Below are 22970 nucleotides of genomic sequence, written 5' to 3'. Positions count from 1 at the left end.
ATGAAAGTGTGAAGATAATTTCTTCCCCCAAAAAGTTTTTAAAACCTCTTTAAAGGTCTCTGAAGAGAGTAGCGGGTTGGACACTCACTGGGTTCCATCTTGCTGCACAGACAATAAAAGTGATCGTAGTGTGGGTTGTGCCTGCCCTACTCTCTATGCACTTGTATGAGAGCACAAGGAAGCATAGTGTGTATGACAGGCCCTGCTAGACACCACTATTCAAAAAATCTGATCTTGCATGCATGAGGTACATATGCACCTACGAGATCCACACTGACACATACTTGAAGCCTAATTCTTCCTACAATCATCTTCCTCCTGCTGTGATTTAAATACATGAATGATACTAAAAACGGGGTAACATTGGGGACACCAGTGTGAAAAGAAACACAAAAGGACTAGCTTCTTACCAATCTAGTATGCCATGTACATCAACAGCACTATGATAAAACATATAACAGAAATGTGGGCAGGAAATCAAAGAAGACATTAAAAGGCACAGTAAACTTAATGTTGTAAACTAATAACTATGTGATTAGCCAAAGATAATTAAAAACTGAAAAGTTTTAAAATTCAATGTATTTGCCACTATTTATATTTCATTTACATCTATTTTTCATCTTAGATCATGGAAATCAATTGATTTGACACTCCAGGATTTTATATCATGTTCAACACTGCAAAGTATATGAAGTTTTCTATTTGTTTCTCTTTAGACCCCCCAGCAGTGTTGGGGTATTGTTACTGTGGAAAAGCTACACCAAAGAAGTAGGATTAAGTTAGTCAATATAGGTATCACTTTTCCAGCTAGGACAGATGAAATAACTAATTTACTGCTCTACCGCAACAGTAGGAAGTTCACAGTAACACACTAAAGGCAAAAAGACAAAATAAGTTATGGTGTACAAGTACTTACCATCTTTAGCTTCTGATCTATGTCCAAGTTTAATCTAAAGAAATAGTAAGCGCTGTATTATCTGTAATTAGAATCACATTCCTCAACACCTGAAGACTTCAATAAGTTTCTCAAAGATAAACTGAGTTTTAGTGTTAACAAAAAAATCTTAAATAGCTAAGAAGAAGTTTATTTTTAGAAGTGAATTTGTAGCTTTGGCATTTACAAAAGGAACAGGTGTTTATGCTTCCCAAAGCCAGACATAATGCAATCTTACCAAAGAGTTTTGTAACTGCAACCTTGGCCTGGGCCTGCAAAGCCATATGACACCAGTAATGGGCTTCTCCCAAAAAGGTGAATCATACCAAGTACAAATTTTATTAAGACTGGCATCCACATGGTTGTTGCAAACCAACTCAAATTTACAGGCTATTCTGATTTTACCAGATTGATCCTATGCCAAACATTTTTCGGTCCTGAAGTTATTTTTTAACCAACAAAACTTTGTGACCTTACAGCAATTCTACAGTGCAAACAAGTTTGTTCTCCACGGCAATTTTAAACAGCAACAGCCTTATGGGAGCAGTAGTAGAGATGTAGCAGTACAATATGAATATTGAACAATGTGACTGCATTATTGAAATGGCTAAACTTTGCTTATTAAGCAAAGCTGAGGGGTACTTGCTTCTTCATTATGGTAATTCCATCATAGTAAGAGTCCCTCAAAGCACATCTAAAACATTTATATTCAATATTACAATTTACTGTAACCTCATCAGGTTGTGGTGTTTCAAATCAGAAAAGAGCAATCATATTGTAAACAGATTTCTGTAATTTAGTCTTTGGAGTAAAATGACTGTCAAAAGCAAGATTTCCCCCAACACCAATAGCCAGACCATCTGAAAGGGTTATCTGGAAACAACTTTGTCCTTCTCAGATAAACAGACACTCCTTTTGAAGAGGACACTCAAGGGTGTGGAAGACCCAGAGCTTAACACTACTAACATTATGTTTGGAAATACTTCAAAAAAACCCCAAACATGCAATAAAAAGTAACAGCCCACCAAAATGTTGTCTGCAATATTTAAAATTCCAGCTTCTGATCTGGGTGACCAGTCACAAATCTAGAAATGTAATGGCATTGAAGTCAGCGTTTTACATTAGGAAAACATTTGAGGTGGCTGATTTGGACTGGTCAACCAGTTAGTCAATCAACACACTGTTGGTGCTATAGGTGTGACGTTGTGCAGTCTGTATGTTTTTATAAAAATTTAATAAGTGACTATAATAAAACTGAGATATGCTTCATGCAAAAAGTCTCTTGTAAGGTATCATTACAAAGCTTATAATCTACCGAGTGTAATCATTCTATTTGTATAAATGTACCAATCTTGTATCTGAAACTAGAAATATGAAATACAACTCTGAGGGCCTATTGTAATTATGTAAAGTGTGGGCCATTAATGGTGATTTGGAATATTGATGACTCCCATTAACTAGGACCATTGTCTGCAGATGGCTGTGTTTTACCTGTAAGTCTTCCTGTATACATGTGTGCTAGCAAGTGGGTAATGAAGTCTTGCAGTGACATGTGATCGTAGCACCTGAACTGGAATCCATCTTTAATCTGGTGTCTTTCCATTGAGAAGGTGGAGGTGGGAACTCAGAGAGGGACAAAAGGATTTCTGCCTTATGCAAGAGATATATAAAGGGGTGGAAGAGAGCAAAGGGGGAGAGAGAAGCCATCATGAAGAATCCCCTAGCTACCACCTAAGCTGGAACAAGAGCTGTACAAGGGGAAAGAATTGTGCCCAGACCTGGAAGGTGTCCAGTCTAAGAAAAAACTTACAGAAGTAGCTCTGAGGGTGAGATTATCTGTATTTAGTTTGATTAGACATAGATTTGCACATTTTATTTTACGTTGCTTGGTGACTTACTTTGTTCTGTCTGTTACTACTTGGAACCACTTAAATCTTCCTTTCTGTATTTAATAAAATCATTTTTTACCTATTAACTCAGAGTATGTATTAATACATGGGGGAGCAAACAACTGTGCATCTCTCTCTATCAGTGTTATAGAGGGCGAACAATTTATGAGTTTACCCTGCATAAGCTTTATATAGGGTAAAACAGATTTATTTGGGTTTAGACCCCATTGAGAGTTGGGCATCTGAGTGCTAAAGACAAGCACACTTTTGTTAGCTGCTTTCAGGTAAACCTGCCGCTTTGGGGCAAGTAATTCAGACCCTGGGTCTTTGCTGGAGCAGACGGAAGTGTCTGCCTCAGCAAGACAGGGTGCTGGAGTCCTGAGCTGGCAAGGAAAACAGGAGCAGAGGTAGTCTTGGTACATCAGTTGGCAGCTCCCAATAGGAATAATAGGAATATATAATCACAGCTTCCCTTTAAACTGATAAAGCCGTTGAACAGTTTCAAGAGCAATTAGATACCTGATTGCAGAGTACATACATAAAACAGCACACAAAGCACTTACCTTTTTAATAGCAACAATTTGATTGGTGTTCTTATCCCTTGCTTTATAAACAGTGGCAAACTAAGACAAGAAAAAACAGTAGTCCTTATTTACAATATTATTAACAACCATATAACAGGTAAGTGCAATAATGTAGTGTTCTTCATAGACACAGAAATTGCCATATTGGATCAAACCTATAGTCCAGTACCCCATCTTCAGCAGTGGCCAACATAAAAACCCCTGCCCCTCATGACTATGCTCCAACTGCTGTTGGAGATTGGCTTAAGCACAGAAGAATGAAGTTTTATACCCCTTCAAAGTCTCTTCAGCAGTAGCTATAACAACTGTGCATATTCTTATCCAATCCAGAGGTGTCTGACATATGGTTAGCAGGTCAGATCTAGCCTTTGTGATGTGTTTGTGTGATCCAAACAACACTCATTGTGCAGAAACAAAGCTTTCACATTTAAAAACTTTCTAGCTCTCATAGGAGGCAAAGAAAGCTTTCCAAACACCATAACCAGTGTTGTGGTGTCTGCCTGAGTTTGCAGACAGACTGAAATAGTGACTGAGAAAGATGAACTCCCCCTACCTCCGCCTCCATTGGTGTGTTAACTCTAAATACCAGTGAGACTTCAGTGTCAACATTAACTATTTCACTGCTGAACACTTTAGCAGAAGGAGTGGGAGTGAAGACTGGCCCAAAGGCAGAAGAGGGAAAGAAGCAGAGGAAGGGGGATGGAGAAGAAAAAAATTATGGGGCAGGAACAGCATCCTCCTACGGGGAGCAGATCCTCACTGAGTGATGTTGAATGTGTCAATTAACGCACTGAATAAATAGTAAATGTTTAATTACTACATAAAGGCTTTGGTTCCACCAATGACCAACTGAGAGAATTCCACTGTTGGCAAAATAAGAGGTTATGATCAGCTTCTTTTTACGTGAGTTGTGGTCTTTGACTGCTAGCTAGTTGCTTCAAGTGTCTTGGTTAGGCAACGTCTGATGAGCCCTGTGCTAGTTTTACCTAGAGAGGGGTCTTGTGTGGCAATTTTTCGCTAGTTCTAATCCAAGCAGAATATTGAAGTTTTCTGAGAAATAATAAAGGGGAATACATTATTCTAGGTGAGAGCAAACCACTGATTAATAAGAAAATATTACAAAGGCATTTTATAACTTTCCATCTCATTCCTTACACATTCTAACATTGTTTAGGTTTTCGGCCAAAAGTGCACATTGAACAGTTATGTTCATAGTCCCGTTTTCCTCCCCTCCAGACTTCTGGATCCAGTTCAAGGTGCTGATCCTTATCTCTAGAGTGCTCTGTGAGCTGGACCTTTTCCACCTCAAACTATGTTGCCCTCAGTGCCTTGCCATGACAGTCACCACACCTAGGACATAGTGCCTAATAGTCTCTTATGTGAAGCCTGAAGGTTTTTTGGGGTGGGGGTGGGGGGAGGAAAAGGGTATTTTGGGTGGATTTTCAGCTCCAGAAAATCCAGTCAGTTATCACAATGGATCCTGCCATACTTGGGGCAAATATGGCATAGCTCTTTCCTCTGCAGAAGCCCTTCTCCCAATAATGGCGTAAAAGCAGGAACCAGTGTTCTGGTAGATACCACCTACAATAAATGGATAGTGACTGGAATTGCCCACTCACAGACAGAAGCCTATATGACTCTCCATTACATGTCTTGTATAAAGATGGCACAGATGTCAGTGGATTGCTTCAAGGTTCTGTTTAATATATTTGTTAGTGATCTGCAAAAAAGAGGTGAACAGTAAAGTGACACAGTTTATACATGATAAGCTTACTTAGGTTAATCAAGACTAGAGAGCAGTGGGGTGCTAATAAACCTAATTAACTGACCTAACAAAGCTAGCTGAATAGGATCATAAGGATGAATGGAATTAACTGCTGAGGAAGGTAAGGCTAGTCACTTTGCAAGGAGTAACTATGCATTCAGAAAACTGAGTTCTAAATTAATTGTAACTGCTCAAGAAAAGTCACAGGTGTCAGCCAGATCAGTGCACAGCAGTGGCCAAAAACCAAAATAGTAGGGTAAGTATGGGACAGAATATCCTGAAAATATTTTAATATGTCATTATACAAAGCAATGGAATGCTTTTACTTGGAATACTGTTCTGTTCAGGTCACTCTATATTAAGAGATCTATGAGAAAGGGTTCAGAAATTGGCAATTAAAGTGATTAGATTCAAGGAGAGACTCAACTAAGACTGAAAAAAAATGTGAGGGAAGACCAATAAGAGCAGATATGATGGAGGTTTAATACAATACTGGAGGAGATAGAGAAGGGAAGTCAGGGGCTCCAGTTTATGCTCACGATACAAAAAGGAGACATACAATATAACTGAAAGATAACATTCAAATGTGTTTTTAAAAGGGTTCCTTTTATCAGTTTGTAATTAATACGTGGAACTTGCTGTCACAAGAGATCTCAGGCCAAAATGAATAAGATTAAAACCAATTAATATATTTACATGAATAATGGAAAAATCAAAAGATATTTCTCCTGATATAAAAGGGATAAGAACTCCCAAAGTTCAGTGCAAAAGCCAACTATATAATGAAGACAGAAGTTTCCCTATGGGCTGGTCATTTTGTATTTGTCCATCACAGAATTTCTTGTATCTTCCTTTGTAGCATCTGGTATTGGGCTCTGTCAGATTGGACACTGGACTAGATGGACAAGGTATGCAAGTGTTTATATTCCTAGATGAATGCACCAGAAATCAGAAAAAAGCCTCTAGACCAGAGGAAAAGGATAAAACTTCCAAGTATGATACTCATAACCTGTCCCAAATTACCCAAAAGAGATGCCTCTCCATCCTTAGGGCACACACACACTGACCCCATACTCCAACTACAGCTACCAACAGAAGTGATGATAGCCCCTCAATGTGACTTTATTGGCATGACAAGTGTTGCCAGGGCATGAGAAAAACATCCCACATCTCTCATATGATCCACCTAGGATAGGATTACACACTGTGGGGGATCTAATCCCCTGTGTCTATTTGTCATTATTGTCCTTTCCTGATCTTGTGGCAGGGTACTACATAGCATAAGGCCATCTCTTATGAGCATTCTTCTCAATTTCATTCTGGGACAGGAGCTAACCAGAGTACAGACCTTAAACTGCCACCATCCTCACTTTGTGCAGCACCTCTCTGTTGCATAGGCTAGCCCAGGGCTCCACCTCTCCGTCATAGCATAAATTGAAGAAGATGTGCCTCAAGAAACTGGTATCTAGTGCAACTAGAAAGAATTTAAACCAAATCAACGTAACTAAATCCCAGCCACACAGCATAGAGCATTTCCAAGACCTATAAAGAAAGAGTCCATAAATATAACCAGACCAACTTTCTTCAATCCATACATCAATGACCTACCAACTTTAGTGGAAGAATTTCCAAATTCATAACTCCCCCTAATGGACTCATAAATTGACTGCTGTATGCTGGGAACCAAGTTGTACTATCAGCTACTCAAGATGCTTTGCAAAGAATCTTACTCCTTCTTAGAAACCTACTATAATACAGGTCAACCTTGGCAGGGGCAGGGAGAGAATCAGTTTTTTTAAAAAGAAAAATCCCTAAACAGCTTGAACAGGGGATATTTTTCTTTGAGAGACTTGAAGACTGAACAGACTTAATTACAGATACCTAAACCTTATAATAAATACATCAGAATGTTTCAGATGGGCTACAAGAATTAAAGAAATAACCTTCCAGGGCTTCCACTCTGATAGAAAAACACAACCCCACTCTCCCCTCCCGACAACAAACTATCCACTAAAAACTATTCAACACAACACAACCCATTCTACTTATAAGAGTGAAATTGGGGGCCCAACTTAAATTACATTAACTGGGATAAGCCCTCCAACAAAAACCCTGCATCTGTAGTTCTGCAAACATACTCCATGTGCACAGGAGCAAAGCAGAATTGGGATGATTTCCTCTTATTAATCAATATACAGAAAGGAATATTCAAATTCTAATGGCACCACAAACAAAGCAGCAACCCTACCTCTACCCTACCAATTGAAACACTCCTACAGCACATGAGCGACACAAATGTATAATTAATATGTAGAAGGTGGCCTTGTCTCTCTCATATCCTAGGAGCAACAAAGCACCAACACCGGCCCGGCCCCGCTGCCCCACTAGCCGAGACCCCCTCCCCTCCCCTCCCCCGCACAGGCCGGCCCGGCCCGGCCCAGCCCAGCCCCTCTGCTCCCAACTGCACCGGCCGGGCGGGCCCCGACCCCACCGCGCAGACCTCACCTGCCCCTCGCCCAGGAAGTCGAGCTTCTCATAGCGCTTAGCCCGCGCCCGCGCGTCCATCACTGGCCGGGGAAAGGAGCCGGCCGGGCCAGGGGGATTTAAAACCGTCACTGCCTGAGCCGCCCGCTACTTCCGGCCCCGCCCCTTCCTCGAGCTACCTGCGCATGAGCTCTACTGGCGGCGGCGGCGTCCTGTTGACGACGCCATCGTCCCGCTCTAGCAACAGTCACTAAGCGACGCACATTCGTCGCCCTTGGGCGCCAGCCCCTTCCGAGGCCGCCCCGGCAGACGCCTGCCGCAGGCGGGGCAGGACGGGAGGCGCTGCGTGGCGCCGGCTCAGGGTTCCTGGAAGAGCGAGGGCCGAGGCGGGGCTGCTACAAGGGAGCGCAGCAGCTCGCTGAGCTCGGCGGGGTGAGGCGGCTGCGGGCTCCACGCTACCGCCCCTAGAGCTGCCCCAGCAGGGGAGTTTGCCGGAAGCGCCGCCTGGCAGGCTAGGGCGGATCCCGTCCGACCGCACCGACCAGCCAGTAAGGCACTGGGCCCACTCCCCTGAGTGAGAGGCAGGGACACCAGCCTTTGGGCAGATGGGAGCTCCAGCCTGAACGAGAGACGTCCACCAACACTCGCTGCAGCTCACCCAGAAGCGCTAACAGGTTGCGGCTGAAACAAAGCTACAGCAGGCCGCTGCAAAATGCCCGCCTTTAATTCCTAGAGAGGCGTGAGCCCTTTGAAAAGTGCATTGCAGTGATATGGGCTGGAGGTGACAGGCCCGGATCACAATAGCAAGGTCTGCATCTTACTCAGTCCCAGTCTCTGGTTCAAGGCTAGATGGCGATAAAAGCATTCCTGAAGCACACAATCACAGAAGATAAGGGTTGGGACAGACCTACACAATACTCCAGATGTGGCCTCACCAGTGCCAAATAGACAGTAATAATCAGTTCCTTAGATCTGCTGGCAATGCTCCTACTAATGTAGCCCAATATGCCGTTAGCCTTCTTGGCAACTGTTTATTCATATCCAGCTTTTTGTCCACTGTAATCCCCAGGTCCTTTTATGCTGAACTGCTGCTTAGCCAGTCGGTCTTCATCCTGTAGCAGTGCATGGGATTTTTCTGTCCTAAGTGCAGGACTCTCCACTTGTCCTTGTTGAACTGCATCAGATTTCTTTTGGCCCAATCTTCCAATTTGTCTAGGTTACTCTGGACCCTATCACTACTCTACAGCATATCTGCCTCTCCCCCCAGCTTAGTGTTATTTGCAAACTTGCTGAAAGTACAATCCATCCCATCATCCAGATCATTAATGAAGGTGTTGAACAAAACCGGCCCCAGGACCGACCCCTGCCGCACTCTGCTTGATACCAGCTGCCAAGTAGACATTGAGCCGTTGATCACTACCCGTTGAGCCTGACGATCTAGCCAGCTTTCTATCCACCTTATTGTCCATTCATTCAACCCAAACTTCTTTAACAAGATTACTGTGGGAGACCATATCAAATGGTTGGCTACAGTCAAGGTATATCACGTCTACCACTTTCCCCATATCCACAGAGGCAGTTATCTCATCATAGAAGGCATTCAGGTGGATCAGGCATGACTTGACCTTGATGAATCCATGTTGACTGTTCCTGATCACCTTTCTCCTCCAAGTGCTTCAAAAGGGATTCCTGGAGGACCTGCTCCATGATTTTTCTGGGGACTGAAGTGAGGCTGACCAATCTGTAGTTCCCGAAATTCTCCTTCCTTTTTTTAAAAAAGATCACTATATTTACCTTTTTCCAGTTGCCTGAGACCTCCCCTTATCACCATGAGTTTTCAAAGACAATGGCCAATGGCTCTGCAATCACATCAGCCAACTCCCTCAGTACCCTCGGATGCATTGCATCCAGCCCCATGGACTTGTGCATGTCCAGCTTCTCCAAATAGTCCTTAACCTGTTCTTTCACCACTGAGGACTGCTCACCTCCTCCCCCTACTGTGCTGCCCAGTCCAGCAGTCTGGGAACTGACCTTGCTTGTGAAGACAGAGGCCAAAAAAGCATTGAGTATTTCAGCTTTTCCCATATCAGCTGTCATTAGATTGTCTCCCCCATCCAGTAAGGGTCCTACACTTTCCTTGACTGCCTTCTTGTTGCTAACATACCTGTAGAAACCCTTAGATTCATAGATTATCAGGCTTGAAAGGGACCTCAGGAGATCATCTAGTCCAACCCCCTGCTCAAAGCAGGACTAATCCCCAAATGGCCTCCTCAGGGATTGAACTCACAACCCTGGGTTTAGCAGGCCAATGCTCAAACCACTGATCTATCCTTTCTTCTTGCCCTTGCTAGCTGCAACTCCAATTGTGCTTTGGCCTTCCTGATTACACCTCTGCATGCTCAAGTAATATCTTTATATTCCTCTCTAGTCATCTGTCCAAGTTTCCACTTCTTGTAAACTACCTTTTTGTGTTTAAGATCACTGAAGATTTCTCTGTTAAGCCATGCCAAGCCTGCCATATCTGCTGTTCTTTCTGCACACAGAGATGGTTTGTTCCTTCTGAACAAAGGAACTTATTGAACCCTCAATAAGGCTTCTTTAAAATAAAGCCAGTTCTCCTTGATTCCTTTCCTCATTAGCCTCCTAGGGGATCCTGCCCATCAATTCCCTGAGAGAATCAAAGTCTACTTTTCTGAAATCCAAGGTCCTGCTATAGGATTATCCAACAGCAGTGGAAGTACAGTAGAAGGATAAAATTGACTTTGAATATTCAAAGTGATTTTTTTTTTGGCTTTATTTTCAGAACTTTGGAGGAAGATGGTGATTTGGAAGGTAGAAGAGTCTTTTTTTTTTTTAAATCCAGTCACTTCACTGTGCACTTTTGGGCCCTCAAACTGGTTTGTAGAACAGAACTTCATGGTTAATATTCCAGCTCTCAAGTGGAATCATTTTCAGGAAAATTTGGACAGATTATATAGTATACACCTTAGACTCAGACCTATTTACATCCATGCTTCACATTCTGGCTATGACTTCCCACCAGTGCCAGGAGTAGTGGAATGTGCAATTGATTTAACAAAACAGTTTATTAGACCCATAAAATTCAAAATGAGCTTTTGTAAGACAATGCTTTTTTTCATTGTCTCTGCATTTTAACATGGTGTTATCCTTTCTATGCAACATATTCCATTGATTTAAAATTATTCTTTTGCTGCCATCGCTCAGTTATACTGGAAGTAGCAGCCAACCCCCAGTTAGAACTGTTCATATTGACACATTAATCTGAAATAACTTTCAAGACTAGACAAGGCCTTAGTTATTTAAAGTGTGAATTTAAAGCACAAAAGATAATCCAGAATAGCTCACTGTGTGGACATACTTATTCTGGAGTACATGATGAGGGGAAGCTATTCAAATTAATTCTTCCAGATAGACAAACCTAAGAGTTGAATTAACTCTTTTCTCTGTCCATGTGTAAGTAATGCATAGTAATAATATGAACAAACTTCTCTCATCTTTGTCTACTATACTCTGCAGTATGTTCTGGCACCACCATTTTGTATTTTGGGAAAATAATGGTCTTTTCAGAGCTCATGACTCAGAATCAGGAGATACGGCGTCTATATTCCTTGTTCATTCAACCACTTTGTGCCTCAACTCCCCTCTTCAGTACATTTATTAGTATTTTCTGTCACAGCAATATTACCATATCACTGTGACAAAAAAATACTGTTGTATAATGTACACAATTCACCAATATATTTAAAATTCTATGAGATAGTTGGGAGAGATGGTTCTCTAGGAGGACTTGAAGATGCACTAAAACTTGGTTGTAACTGAATATTTTATTTCCTGAACAATGTTGTCAGTGACAGTTTAAGTACTAAGCAGATTGGTAGTGAGTTGTTGGGGTTTTTTTTTGCTACCCTAAGAGAACTGATATAGAATTGTCCATCCCTATCTGTAGATATGGCATATTTTAAAATGAGTCTTACTTGTCAGCAACATTTCAAGGCTTTAGTGTTTATAATTACTGTGAAACATACAGAACCAGTTAATCTGATAGAGCACTTACTGCTCTAGTTGACAACTGAACCTGAAAACTATACTTGGATACAATCCTGAAAAGATAAGAGGCAAGCCCTTCCCCTATCATGAGCCTGCAACTTTGCAACTCTGCCCCTCATGCCGCTTCTGTATCTTCTAAGAAAGGCCTGAAGTCCATTTTTAATAGGTTAAAAGGTATAAAACAAAAGCCTGATATCTGCCTTAGTAGGCATCAAGGGACTGAAGGGAAGTTCTCCAGCTTACTGGGCTAGTGGTGTAGTTTAACCTATTAAAATTGCTCAAGGCACAAGGCGTACTTAACAGATGTGGCACTCACGTTAATTTTTTTAGTCTCTTTTTTACCCAGATTAAGGTTAATTTGTCGAGCAAACATGAAGAGAAGTAAAGGCTACCTGTAGTTTTCTTCTTGAAACTAAACCCATCGGCCCTATGATATACCTGACTTCTAAAGCTCAAGAAAGCAAGAATCAGTTCTGAAAGGTAGTTTTCTCTAAAACTGTAGGCAAGTGAGTTTAAGAGCTGTTCCAAACACAATTTTAATTACTAAAATTAGTCCAAGAATAAGCTGATCATCTCTATCTTAATGCTGTTCTCACCCTAGGAAGCATTTAAACTGTCAGGGCAAGCAGCCACCATGCAGCAGGATGCCAGAATGAAAGCTTATTTTTATATATCTGTCTGAAGTTGAAAAGTAAGAACATTAAGATTCTTATAATAAAAAGTAGCAACTTTACAATGCTCATCTTATGGGCCTGAGAGATTTTGCACTAGATCTGGACCTTTGTTTGTGGATCAACAATGGCTATGAAAGTAGATATCCTTGACAATTTTATTGCTTAAGTTACATTTGAATAGTGGAGGTTTCTAAAGTGGATTCAGACAATTATCTTAATCAGCTTTTAACAGAAAAGCTGGCCCAGAAACATACATTAGAAGAGAAGTGGCCTAAGTGTCAACTTTCTCACTCTTTTATACAGGGTCTTTATTAAAGCAATTAAACTGTTTATAACATTCAGAGTGATAAAGGCCTTTAATGTGAATACAGTAATTCATTCAGCAGTGGTGAACAAGCATCTTCTGTAATTATTCTGGACCTCCACGCTGTAAAAGAAAAATAGACTATTACATGTCTTCTACTAAAAGAAATGGAAGCTGACATGCTGGTTTGCACTTTGTTATTACTGAACAGGGAAGTTCTGTTTTCAATACTGGGTTATTTGCACATTTAAAGAATTCTACCTTTTATTTATTACTTTTATGGACACAAAGTTTCTATTTGTCTTAGATGTTGTAAAAAAATCTCACAAAAATCTGAGAAATGTTTGTGTAACTTCTTATATAGGTCAATGTAAAAATGAACACTGCAGCATTACACTGGTGAATAAAAGACTGCAAAAGAAAGAAACTGGACTAGTTATTTTCTTTGTCCAAGCTCAGAAGTGCAAAAAAGACAGTAAAAAGCAAGCTTCCTGTTTAAACATTCTCTGTTTTAATAATCTAAGGTGTCCAGAAGATGTTTCCACTGTTTTCCTGCTAGACTTTTACAGCTTAATACCTCTCATTGCTGGAAAACTTTTAGGCTCAATGGCAGGAAGTTTCACGCCTTCTTTAATTCCATTACTCCTAGTTATAGCCCTCTTTCCACCCTATATAAAAATTCCTCTCTATCATCAATGTTTATATCCTTTGAATACTTGTGGACTTAATCATCACCACATCAAGTTACATAGATGTAGTTTTTTAGCCTTGCCTCAAACCCATCCCTCCAGCTCTTTAATATTTTTGATACTCTTCTCTAATCTCCCAATTTGTCACCATCTGGTGACGAAGTGCTCAAAACTCAACAAATTACAGGTACAATGCCAATTTGTAGTCAATTAAATTTTCTGCCTCTCGTGTACTTGCATAATGCTGCAATATTAGTTTGCCAACACTATAAGGGAGCATTTAAACTCAATTTGTTTTCTGTGAAATAAATAATTAATATTTGTTTCTGTAATTTTTATTCTTAAACACACAACCTATATTTTGGGCATAAGCTACCTGTTTAGCCTCCTCAGTCTATGAATAAACTCATAAATGAAAGGATCAGCACTTTGTGCAAAAAATAAATATACTAATTTTAATAGAAGTACATGTAGACAATTGTAAATACAATAGGTAATGACACTGAAATAACATGGTTTAATGGATTAAATGTAGTATAGAACTTCAAAACAAATTCTAGTACTGATTTTGTCACTGGCTTTCTGCACGACCGTGGGCAAGTCACAGCCTCTCTGTCTGTATCAGCATCCTGAACTGCCAAACAGGGATACCTTATCTACCCAGCTTGTGTGTTGCGGAATATTTAGTTTGCATTTACTGCAAATTAAGTTGTAATGCTTGATGTAAGTGCAAAGTTAACAAGAGTTAACTTGGATAAGGATATTTATCATGTTGTCCAGAAGTTGTTTTGCAAAGTATTCAACATAGTGAATAACTACAGAGGACATATGTAGTAACAAATATAACAAAAAACTTACTTGAATGTATTCCATCTCCTCATCTGACATCAGCTTTCTCCTGTACTTTTGAGGTAATGTTTTTACTAATTCTGTCGTGTCTGGTGTGCCTTGTACTCTACTAATGGATGAAATGTTTTGAAGGGCTGGTGGTCTGTCTCCTACAGACATCTGTGCAGCTGAAGCATGGAGTGGTGGTACCCTTGCTTGCAGAGATTCCTGCACTGAAACCCAGATTTCAAAACCATGTATAGAAGTACAGAGAATATTTTAATACCTTAATGGGCTTGAGTATAGTTATTCATTACTGCAGTCAGTAAAAGTTAGAAGGTACTGGTCGTGCAGTAGAATTTTTCACTATAAAGCTACTTGCATGAATTTAAGCCCCTTCCTTCTCACCATATACTTTTATTTTCAATTTTAGGGACTAATATAGCAATGAGAACATTGATACAGTCAAATTTTGAGAGTAAGAGGAAGCACAGATTGAAAGGGATAGGTACTGATGTTGCAACAGTAGTTAAACCAGTACATAGTTTTACAAATACTTACATTGGGGAGCCGTAACTGCAGATTAAGAACATACAGTGCCTCACAGTGTATGTCATAAGCATGTGGGATTCTTTAAGGTTTGGTCATTATATTTCTACTCAAGTAGTTTACAATACAAGTTGTCCACAGACAAAGGGATAGGTCTATGGGAGGATGACGGTTGTAACTGTGAAATATTACAAAATGTGGTTTGTATTATAGTGCTTTGTTTGTATTTTTAATTAATTCATATAATATAGTTTGTAGGTTACATCCAAAATGAAGGTCACAGGGAGTGGAGGTCAGTTGCTGAATGTTGACCAAAATGGGTGAGTTTTGAAGGATTTGAGATGCACAGGGTCAGGAAGGACATTCCAGGCATACGAGACTGAAAGAAGGCATGGAATAACTTGTAGAAAAGTACAGAAACAGCCTCAAGTATAAATAAGCACTTGGGTTATGAGCTGGGGAGTAGGAAACTAGGTGTCAGAAGGGCCTTGAAGCTGCAAGGATGGAAGATTTTGAACATGATATAAGTCAGCATTGCATAGCAATGCAAGAACTTGATGATGAGGGCTAGATGGTCAAAAAAGCCAATAATGAATTTTTCTAGTGGCAATGTGTTTATATAGCATTCATCCCTCTGGACAAAAAAACAAAAACAACCCCCCCCAATAAACAAATGATTTAGACTTGACAACACAGTAGACTACACAATTACAATATCCTGTGGAAGTAAAGATTCCTAATTCAAGTCCCAAGTCCCATGGGAGCAACATTTCCCATCCTATTACACCCCCAGCCTCAATTTGTGGACTAGAGTGAATGTAATGCAAAAGTCAAGGAAGCCAGAGATGCGGATGCTGCAGTAGCCCAGGTGAGAAATGATCAGACCTAATACGAAAATTGAAGCAGCAGTGATAAGATAGTTGCAGAATAAGCAGTAACAGGATTTAGCAATCCTAAATGAGTCAAATGTGAAACTATGCTTGCCAACCCAGGGGACCAGATGGATGATGAAGTTGCTGATAAGGTCAGAGAAAGAAGCAGAGGAAGATGAGTTTTTCAATTTTAGCCATGTGGCATTTCAACTGATTCAAGGATATTGAGGAAGAGATGTGGGATATTGAGGAAGAGATGCGGGACTTAGCACTGTGGGTGACAGCAGCAGCAGAGAGACATATTCAGAGTTGACAGTGAAGAAATATACCTGATACCCTCAGTACAGGTAAGGCTTCCCAGAGACTGAGGAGGGAACCAGGAACAGATCCCTCAAGGCCAACCAGTCAAGTATACAGCCAACCACAAATGCACCACATCATGGTAAAATACAGGCTATCATATTCTAAATCACTACAGGATGAATGGATTGAAAATGTACAGAATAGTCTTGAGGTGACAAAGGCATGGATCAAGGTAGGAAGGTCTATATCTACACACCCACACACCCCCTCCCCCCGGGAATCCCAGCAGGGGCTCAATGAAACTGACATTCAGTGAATAGCATTCTGATTAGTTTCCAATATTTCATTCCACAAACACCATATTTCAGTGTCTCCAAACTGAAATTTTGGATTTGTTGAAATATTTCAACAAATTCGGTTTGGTTATGATGAGAACAAACCCAACTTCTGAAAAGCTGAAATTTCTCACGAATCAAAAATTTGGAGTTTCAGCCAGCTCTAATCAGAACTTGCACATCAGATTTAGAAGAATAAGAGATGAGAAATTAGTTGTTTATTCAATCATTGAAAAAGATTTTCAATAGAGTAGAGGGTGTTGGAACTAGATACAAATTAGATGGTGTGGGCAAACACTGCATAGAATTCTGTCCAATACACTTCATTTTTTAACAAAAATATTCAATGGGAATTCACGCTCAGGTCAAAACCACCAATCAAGCCAAAAAGAAAAATATTTTTATGGAGTGCTTCCAACACCAGGGTTGAAGTCATTAGATTCCAAGAATTAAAGTTCTCATTTTTCAAAATTCTATAGTAATGTTCATTATATCTACCTCTACCACCACCAGTGAAAAACCTTAAAATAAGTGGTGAGCTCTGGGGACATAAACAGGAAGGGATCCTTTAATTTTAGGTGTGCTGAACAAGTTTGACTCCAATATTTAAGAAGATATCATAGGTACTGAATTAAAAGAGGAATGAACCAGGAATTATCACAGCCTCCAGATAAAAAGAAGTATTAGGCCAGAATTTCATAAAAAACATCTCCTATTTTTGTTTCAAATACTTTATTGAGTCAAGAGGAATGTTAGTCATAACAATACACAATCTCATTTTAATGGAGCAATATGACAACTTTGATGTCTACATATGATGGTGATTGGTACCCTGTAAGCATCAATGTAGTAATATACAGATATACAGTAAAGTCAGATTGAGTACTGTTTTTTTAAATATAACAACAACTTTTTTCCCTTATGCATAGTGGGAGTAAACTGCCCTCTCAGGTACCATCAGGATTTTAAATATTGTAGACAAAGCAAGGAAAACAGACTGCCTTTCTGCTGCAAACTTCATTGAAAACTCATGCTGCTTAGAAGTGAGTTTAGCACAGCCTCTCTTAAATGGAGATTAGTGTTAGCAAAATGAGCTCATAGTATAAGATTAAAGTAGGAGGATAAAAATGGAGATCCTCAAAACTCTGCCTGGGCAACAGAGGAAATAAGGTAATCTCAGTTTTATGCATTAAGTATGGTCTGTTTTCTAAAGCATAAAATCAGGCAGCTGCCACCAAACTAGGTCAATGCTCAGAAACAATTGAGCCAAAATTGAACCATATAAGCCAAAAAGAAACAATGTGTCATGGGTCTTATGTAAATACTCAGGCAAATAAATATAATATGGTATAAATTTTATTTACAAATGAAATACTTACTTTTAGGTTTAGGACTAGTTTTTCTGTCCGGGAACTTGATTAAGGGTGTATGTGGCTTGACTACCTAAAACAACACAGCAGTGGAAAGAGGCAGGGAAGGGGGGAGAGTTTGGGTAAATAAAATATAAAAGTTCATGAGATTTTCATGGCAAGAATGCTACACACTAAGCAATTATTTTTACCCTGTTGCTTTGCGCTTTCATTAACACCAGATTTGGGAGATTTATAATAATTTAAATTTTATTTTTAATCAAAGCTAAGACTGTCCAAGTGACATTTCAGATTCAAAGCTGTATTAGACTGTAAAGCAAATGCAATGCTTTATTAGTTTCCACACAACTAACTATGGCTTATAGAGGAGGAACTATAACTGCAGTATAAATTGGATTCTAAGGTTTTTCTAGTCTCAGAAGTAAACAGCTATATACTAATACATGTGGAGTTCAACCCCCATCTGCATTAAGATATTTTTTGCAGGGCTTTGGAGAGGAGCCTGGAGCTGGAGTGCAGAGCAGTAGGTTTTTGCCCGGAGCTGGAGTGGAGCAATTCAAAAATTTGATTGCTCCAAATCCCTGATTATTTGCATTGATTTTTTTCAAAAAGTTTATTTCTTTAAAATAAAAAAGGCTTTCCCTCATTCCCAAGAACAGCAGTTTATGAGTTGCAAATAAGCATTTATGGGAAGGTGATATTCTGAGGGTGCATAATCAGGGCTACTGCAAGATAGGCAATTTGCTGGCATCCCTATAGCAGTAGGAATAATACCACAAGAGAAGCAGGCAATTGAGCACTGGGTCCAACAGACCAGATGACTAGTTAATATGGGTAGGGAAGAAAGGTATGTGAGGATATCAAGACATTGGAGAACCCCTACTTGCTTGGTCCATGAAGCAGAAAAGCAAATTCCGCTACACACAAAGTGCTATTAAAGGTACAAAGGAAACAAAACTGGAAAAAACAGAAGAAAAGATTTTTTTTCTCAAATCCCTTTCATGTATCTTAATGGTTATTTGTACTAATAGCAGGTGCTTATTTCTGACTGAGGTGTGATCTGCAAGCTGCTGTCCCTTTAAGGGGAAGCTGAAGACAGTTAGAGTAGGCTGTTGCCCACATAGCTAAACCAGAATAGTGATGGAAAGAATTGGAATAGAGGCTCTTGAAGAAAGAGCAGCGAGAATTTATTCCCTCCCTCGGTTCTGCGCCCTTTCTCCACCAACTCCTCCGAGTCTCTCGAGGAAGCTCTCCCAGGGTGATCAGGCGCGGTCGGCATCTCCACGTACCGCACCCGCGCGAGGGCCCCCGGGCCCGGACTGCTGTAGCGCGAGCACCGCGCGCTTCCAGGCACCGAGGACGAAACGACGGAGGCCTCGGGCCCTGCACCTCAACGCAGAGCGAGGTTGCGGGGAGACGACAAGGCCCGCGGGGGGCGGGCGGCAGCAGCAGCTCTAAAGGGAGCCGGGCTGTAGCCACTGGCAAGCATCGCCCATGGAAACAGGTGAGCCCGTGGGCAGCGGCAGTCTGGGTCCCTCCCTCCCGCCGTGGCGGAAGAGTCCCCGCCCCCAGGCAGGTGAGGCCCCCGCTGCTGTCACTGACCCCCAGCGCGCCCAGCCTCACTCGTCCCCCCCGCAGTGTCCCCGCAATCCCGCAGCTCAGATCCGCTCGCCCCTTCTCCAGACTCGGGCCCAGAAGCACCTCGGCCCGCCACTTGCCCAGAGCCCCCACCAGCGCCCCGGCTCCCCAACTGCACCTCCAGGCCAAGGGCATCAGCCCCGGCCGCTCTCGCTGTGCGGCTGCTCCGGCATCTCCAGCCGCCGGCAGAGGTGGGCAGATCGCAGCAGGCTCCCCCCGGGCGGCCGAACGCAGAACGCCGGGCCCGCCCCCTTCGCGGGGAAACAACCCTAGTTACCTGAACGACCCTGCTGGCGGCCGCCATCTTGCTGCCCATGGTGACCCGCAGGCAGCTACTGCATCCTCCAGTCCGCGAGCTCGGCGCCGGCGCGAGAGGCGGGGCCACGCAGGGGGCGGGGCAGAGCTAGAACTGCCTGGAAGGCGGGGCTGGAGTCAGGCTCCACAGCTGGAGCAGCCTCATCCTGAGTTTGGTGTGGTGGACCATATACGTGCACGCCAACATGTGACCCAAGGTACGTTCTGTCTGTTGTCAAGGGAAACTTTGTGACCATGTCTAGGAGCCCTTTCAGGGTCTCAAACGTGTCCTGAGGAAGGGAGGCAGGCAGGCAGGCTCTGGCCGACGTGGTGTCCAGGACCACCCTGATTAACTTTGTGTTGTACTGGGACTAACATGGACTTGGTGTCATTTACCAACAGGCCCAAAGTGGTGCACATAGAGAGAGGGTGGTCGGGCTGGGTGGAAGTAAACTGGAGGGTGTAACCCCAGGAGATGGTATTGAGGACCCATCGGTCCTAGGGCAGCCGCGACCACTCCGGGAGGAAAGCACACAACCGCTAGGGTAAGAGAAGCTTTATTGTGGGTGGATCCCTGATGAGAACTGGCAGGGCACCCCCCGGCCATCTTGTCAAAACCGCCTTTTCTCTGCTTGCTCCGGGGAAGGCGGAGACTGCCTCTGCAGGTGTTTTTTATAGTTCCATGACATTTAGAGTGGGCGGCGTGAGTAGGAGCCTGCTGTGGCTTAAACTTAGGTTTAGCCGGAGCCGGAACATAAAGGCCCAGAGTCTGAAGCGTCGGGCGGGAGTCTTCCAGGCCATGCAGTTTTATATCTGTTTGTTCCGCAAACAGAGTTTTGCTGTCAAACGGGAGGTCCTGCAAGGAGGTGTGTACCTCACTGGACAGCCCAGAAAGCAGGAGCCATGACGCCCTTCTCATGGACACTGCGGAGGCTATGGACCACGTGGCCGTGTCCGACACAGGGTTGCCCTGGCAGCCACTGTACCCTCCTCCACCAGCGCTTTGAACTCCTTCCTGTCACACTCCTGGAGGAAGTCCTCAAACTTGAGCAAAGAGTCCTACAGGTTGAACTCATACCAGCCCAGGAAAGCCTTATGGTTTGCCACCCGTAACCAGAAGCTCGAGGACAAATACATTTTCCTTCCAAATGAGTCCAGCCTCCTTGAATTTTTATTTTTTGGTGTAGGGATTGGTTGGCCCTGCTGCTCCCTGTGGTTGACCGACTCGACAACCAGGGAGTTAGGGGAAAGATGAGTGTATAGGTATTCATGCCACTTGGTAGGCACAAAATACTTGCCTTCCACTCTTAGAGATTGAGGCCAATGAGGCCAGGGTTTGCCATAGGGCATTTGAAATTTTCGCCACCCCTTCGTGGAGAGGCAAGGCCACCCTGCCCAGTACTGAGGCGGACAGTACATTAAACAGGGAGTCCAAGGGCTCCTCCACCTCCGCTGCCTGGAGATTGAGGCTTGATGCCACCCTTTTTAATAGTTCTTGGTGCACCTTAGAGTCCTCCTGTGGGATGGACAGAGGGGCCATAATTGCCTCATCAAGGGAGGGCGAGGAGGTCGGTGCTGTACTTTGTGTGTCCACTGGCACTGGAGGGTCCACCTCCTAGTCAGTCTCTGGGCACAGTGCCGAGGATGTACATCCCATTGATTCCTTCCTCGGAGGCCGGGAGAGGGAAGCCAATGGCCCTTCTGAGGCTCTGGCCACCGAGGGCTGCATCGGGGGACATGGTGCCTGCTGGTACCATTGCACCGGTCACAGGGCCCGGTGCTACTGCACTTGCTGTGGCAGTGGGAGAGTGGGTTGTTTGGCCTGGCTGGCCTGACCCATCGATGGACAGCTACGAAGGGAGGCTGGGCTTCCATACGACCTGCCACTGTCCCTGGAACAGGAGGAGCGGTGGTGCCAGGAGTGGTGCCGACCCCGAGACTGTGACCTTGACATGGAGGACCGGTACCATCGGTAACAGCTACTCGGTGATTGGTCCGATGGGCAGATCTGCAATGGTGACTCACCGGCAATTGACACCCGGGGCTATGGGACCAGTGCCGTGGCAGGGTCCTGGAGCGAGATGTTGAACAGGAATGGCGTCGACATTTGTGTTGCGACCGGCTTTGATAGCCCCTTTGGTGGCACCTGCCTCGGTCCCGTCGGTGTTTGCTCCTTGAGGCGGAGCGGTGCCTGAATCTCGATCAGGAATCCAGCCAGACAACCTGCTGGGAGTTGACGGCGACCTATGTGGACTACGTACAGAACGGTTACTGAGCAGCAAATGGTGTCAGGAACGGGCCCTCAACCGAGTGAGTCAGCGGCGACTGCGGAGATCCTAGCGGCGGCTTGCCTCTGGAACGTGGGGCCAACATTGGCAGTGCTCCTGGTACCGGCATGGACATGATGTTTCGGGCCGCCTGCAGGGCTTCCGGAGTGGAGGGCATCTGGAGAAGCCTGGGCCAGGCTACTCCACTCGACTTGAGTCAGAGGCCTACAGGCTGATGGAGATCGAGTACTGCCCAACACAGGTCTAGTCTCTGCCCCAGATTTACTCCAGTGCTGCAGTGGAGAAGGCCTCTTCTTAGCCTTCTTGGCATGCCTCGTGGACGGGGAGAAGTGCTGACATTGGGGGCGTCAGTGCCCGGTGCTGACTCAGAGTGGTGCGTCACAGTCGGGGTCAATGCCAACTCCATGAGGATAGCCTAATGTCTCTCTCTCTTGGTCCGAGGCTTAAATGACTTGTACATCTTACAGCGATAGCTGAGATGAGTTTCATCCAAACAGCGTAAACAGTCTGCATGCAGATCACTCACTGGCATCGTCTGCCTACAACTGTCACACGATTTAAAACCTGGCCCGGGCGCACTAGCTAAACTAAACTAAACCTAATTGAGTACTAACTACGTCACATACACTGAAAGAACAAGAGTTCTGGGACAAGCTACAGCAAAGCTGGAGCAAAGCAGTTCCAAAGCACCTTCACTGGCGGCAAGAAGGAACTGCGGGTGTGGGGAGCGCACAGCATCCCTTATACCACGCCATGGAGGTGCCACTCCAGGGATTACTAGGGGAAAAACTTCTGACACTGGTGCACATGGCGAGCATGCACACCTATTGTGGACTGAATTTATCTTATGCTTGACAGATTTAACTTAACTAACACTTCCCTCTTATGACACACCTTGTGCATTTCTTCCAGAGAAAACCATGGCCAGAGAGTTGATGGCTTCTTCTTCTGTGAAGCAGTCGTTTCCAGAGGTCAGAGAAGTGAAGCCTTATTGCCGTGAGCATTGAGCCAGTTTCCTTTCACAGGTCCTAACCAGCAGTAGAAGTACTATACTTTCTTTCAAAGAAGGGTGCCCTGTTGCCACAAATAGTGACAGCTGCAT

General features: G+C 43.3%; 3 protein-coding genes across 6 annotated transcripts in view; 1 reads left to right on the top strand and 2 right to left on the bottom strand.

Annotated features, from left to right (window-relative positions):
• Positions 1-7847, bottom strand: part of CDK7 (cyclin dependent kinase 7) — a 31854-nt gene extending 24007 nt beyond the window's left edge. The window contains exons 1-4 of one of the 4 annotated variants that reach the window (XM_050947075.1): positions 7678-7823; positions 6521-6646; positions 3387-3446; positions 917-950 (exon numbers count right to left, since the gene is read on the bottom strand). Coding sequence is in view for 1 of the 4 variants with exons in the window: in XM_050947074.1 (XP_050803031.1) it covers positions 917-950; positions 3387-3446; positions 7678-7737 (154 nt within the window). In the remaining 3 variants the exon portion in view is untranslated. Of the gene's footprint in view, positions 1-916; positions 951-3386; positions 3447-6520; positions 6647-7677 lie in introns of all 4 variants that reach the window. The other 3 variants (XM_050947074.1, XM_050947076.1, XM_050947077.1) reach the window with 3 other exon arrangements.
• LOC127047924 (cardiomyopathy-associated protein 5-like) overlaps positions 1-22970 on the top strand; it is a 478816-nt gene that overhangs the window by 364838 nt on the left and 91008 nt on the right. The window lies entirely within an intron of this gene.
• MRPS36 (mitochondrial ribosomal protein S36) lies at positions 12540-19666 on the bottom strand. Its single transcript, XM_050947187.1, has 4 exons — positions 19564-19666; positions 17658-17721; positions 14250-14452; positions 12540-12825 (listed from the first exon to the last, which is right to left on the bottom strand). Exons 1-4 carry the CDS (start codon positions 19600-19602, stop codon positions 12808-12810), a joined length of 324 nt encoding a protein of 107 aa, XP_050803144.1. The 5' UTR covers positions 19603-19666; the 3' UTR covers positions 12540-12807.

This window comes from Gopherus flavomarginatus, chromosome 3, assembly GCF_025201925.1.
Source record: "Gopherus flavomarginatus isolate rGopFla2 chromosome 3, rGopFla2.mat.asm, whole genome shotgun sequence".
In the NCBI taxonomy this organism is placed as follows: Eukaryota; Metazoa; Chordata; order Testudines; family Testudinidae; genus Gopherus; species Gopherus flavomarginatus.
This window is presented reverse-complemented; position numbering and strand designations above follow the sequence as displayed.

Coding starts and splice junctions, on each gene's coding strand:
- MRPS36 (XM_050947187.1), bottom strand. CDS start 19,602: ATGGGCAGCAAGATGGCGGCCGCCAGCAGGGTCGTTCAG. Junction 17,722..19,563: donor CCGCCAGCAGGGTCGTTCAG/GTAACTAGGGTT, acceptor GTGTTGTTTTAG/GTAGTCAAGCCACATACACC. Junction 14,453..17,657: donor AACTAGTCCTAAACCTAAAA/GTAAGTATTTCA, acceptor TCTGGGTTTCAG/TGCAGGAATCTCTGCAAGCA.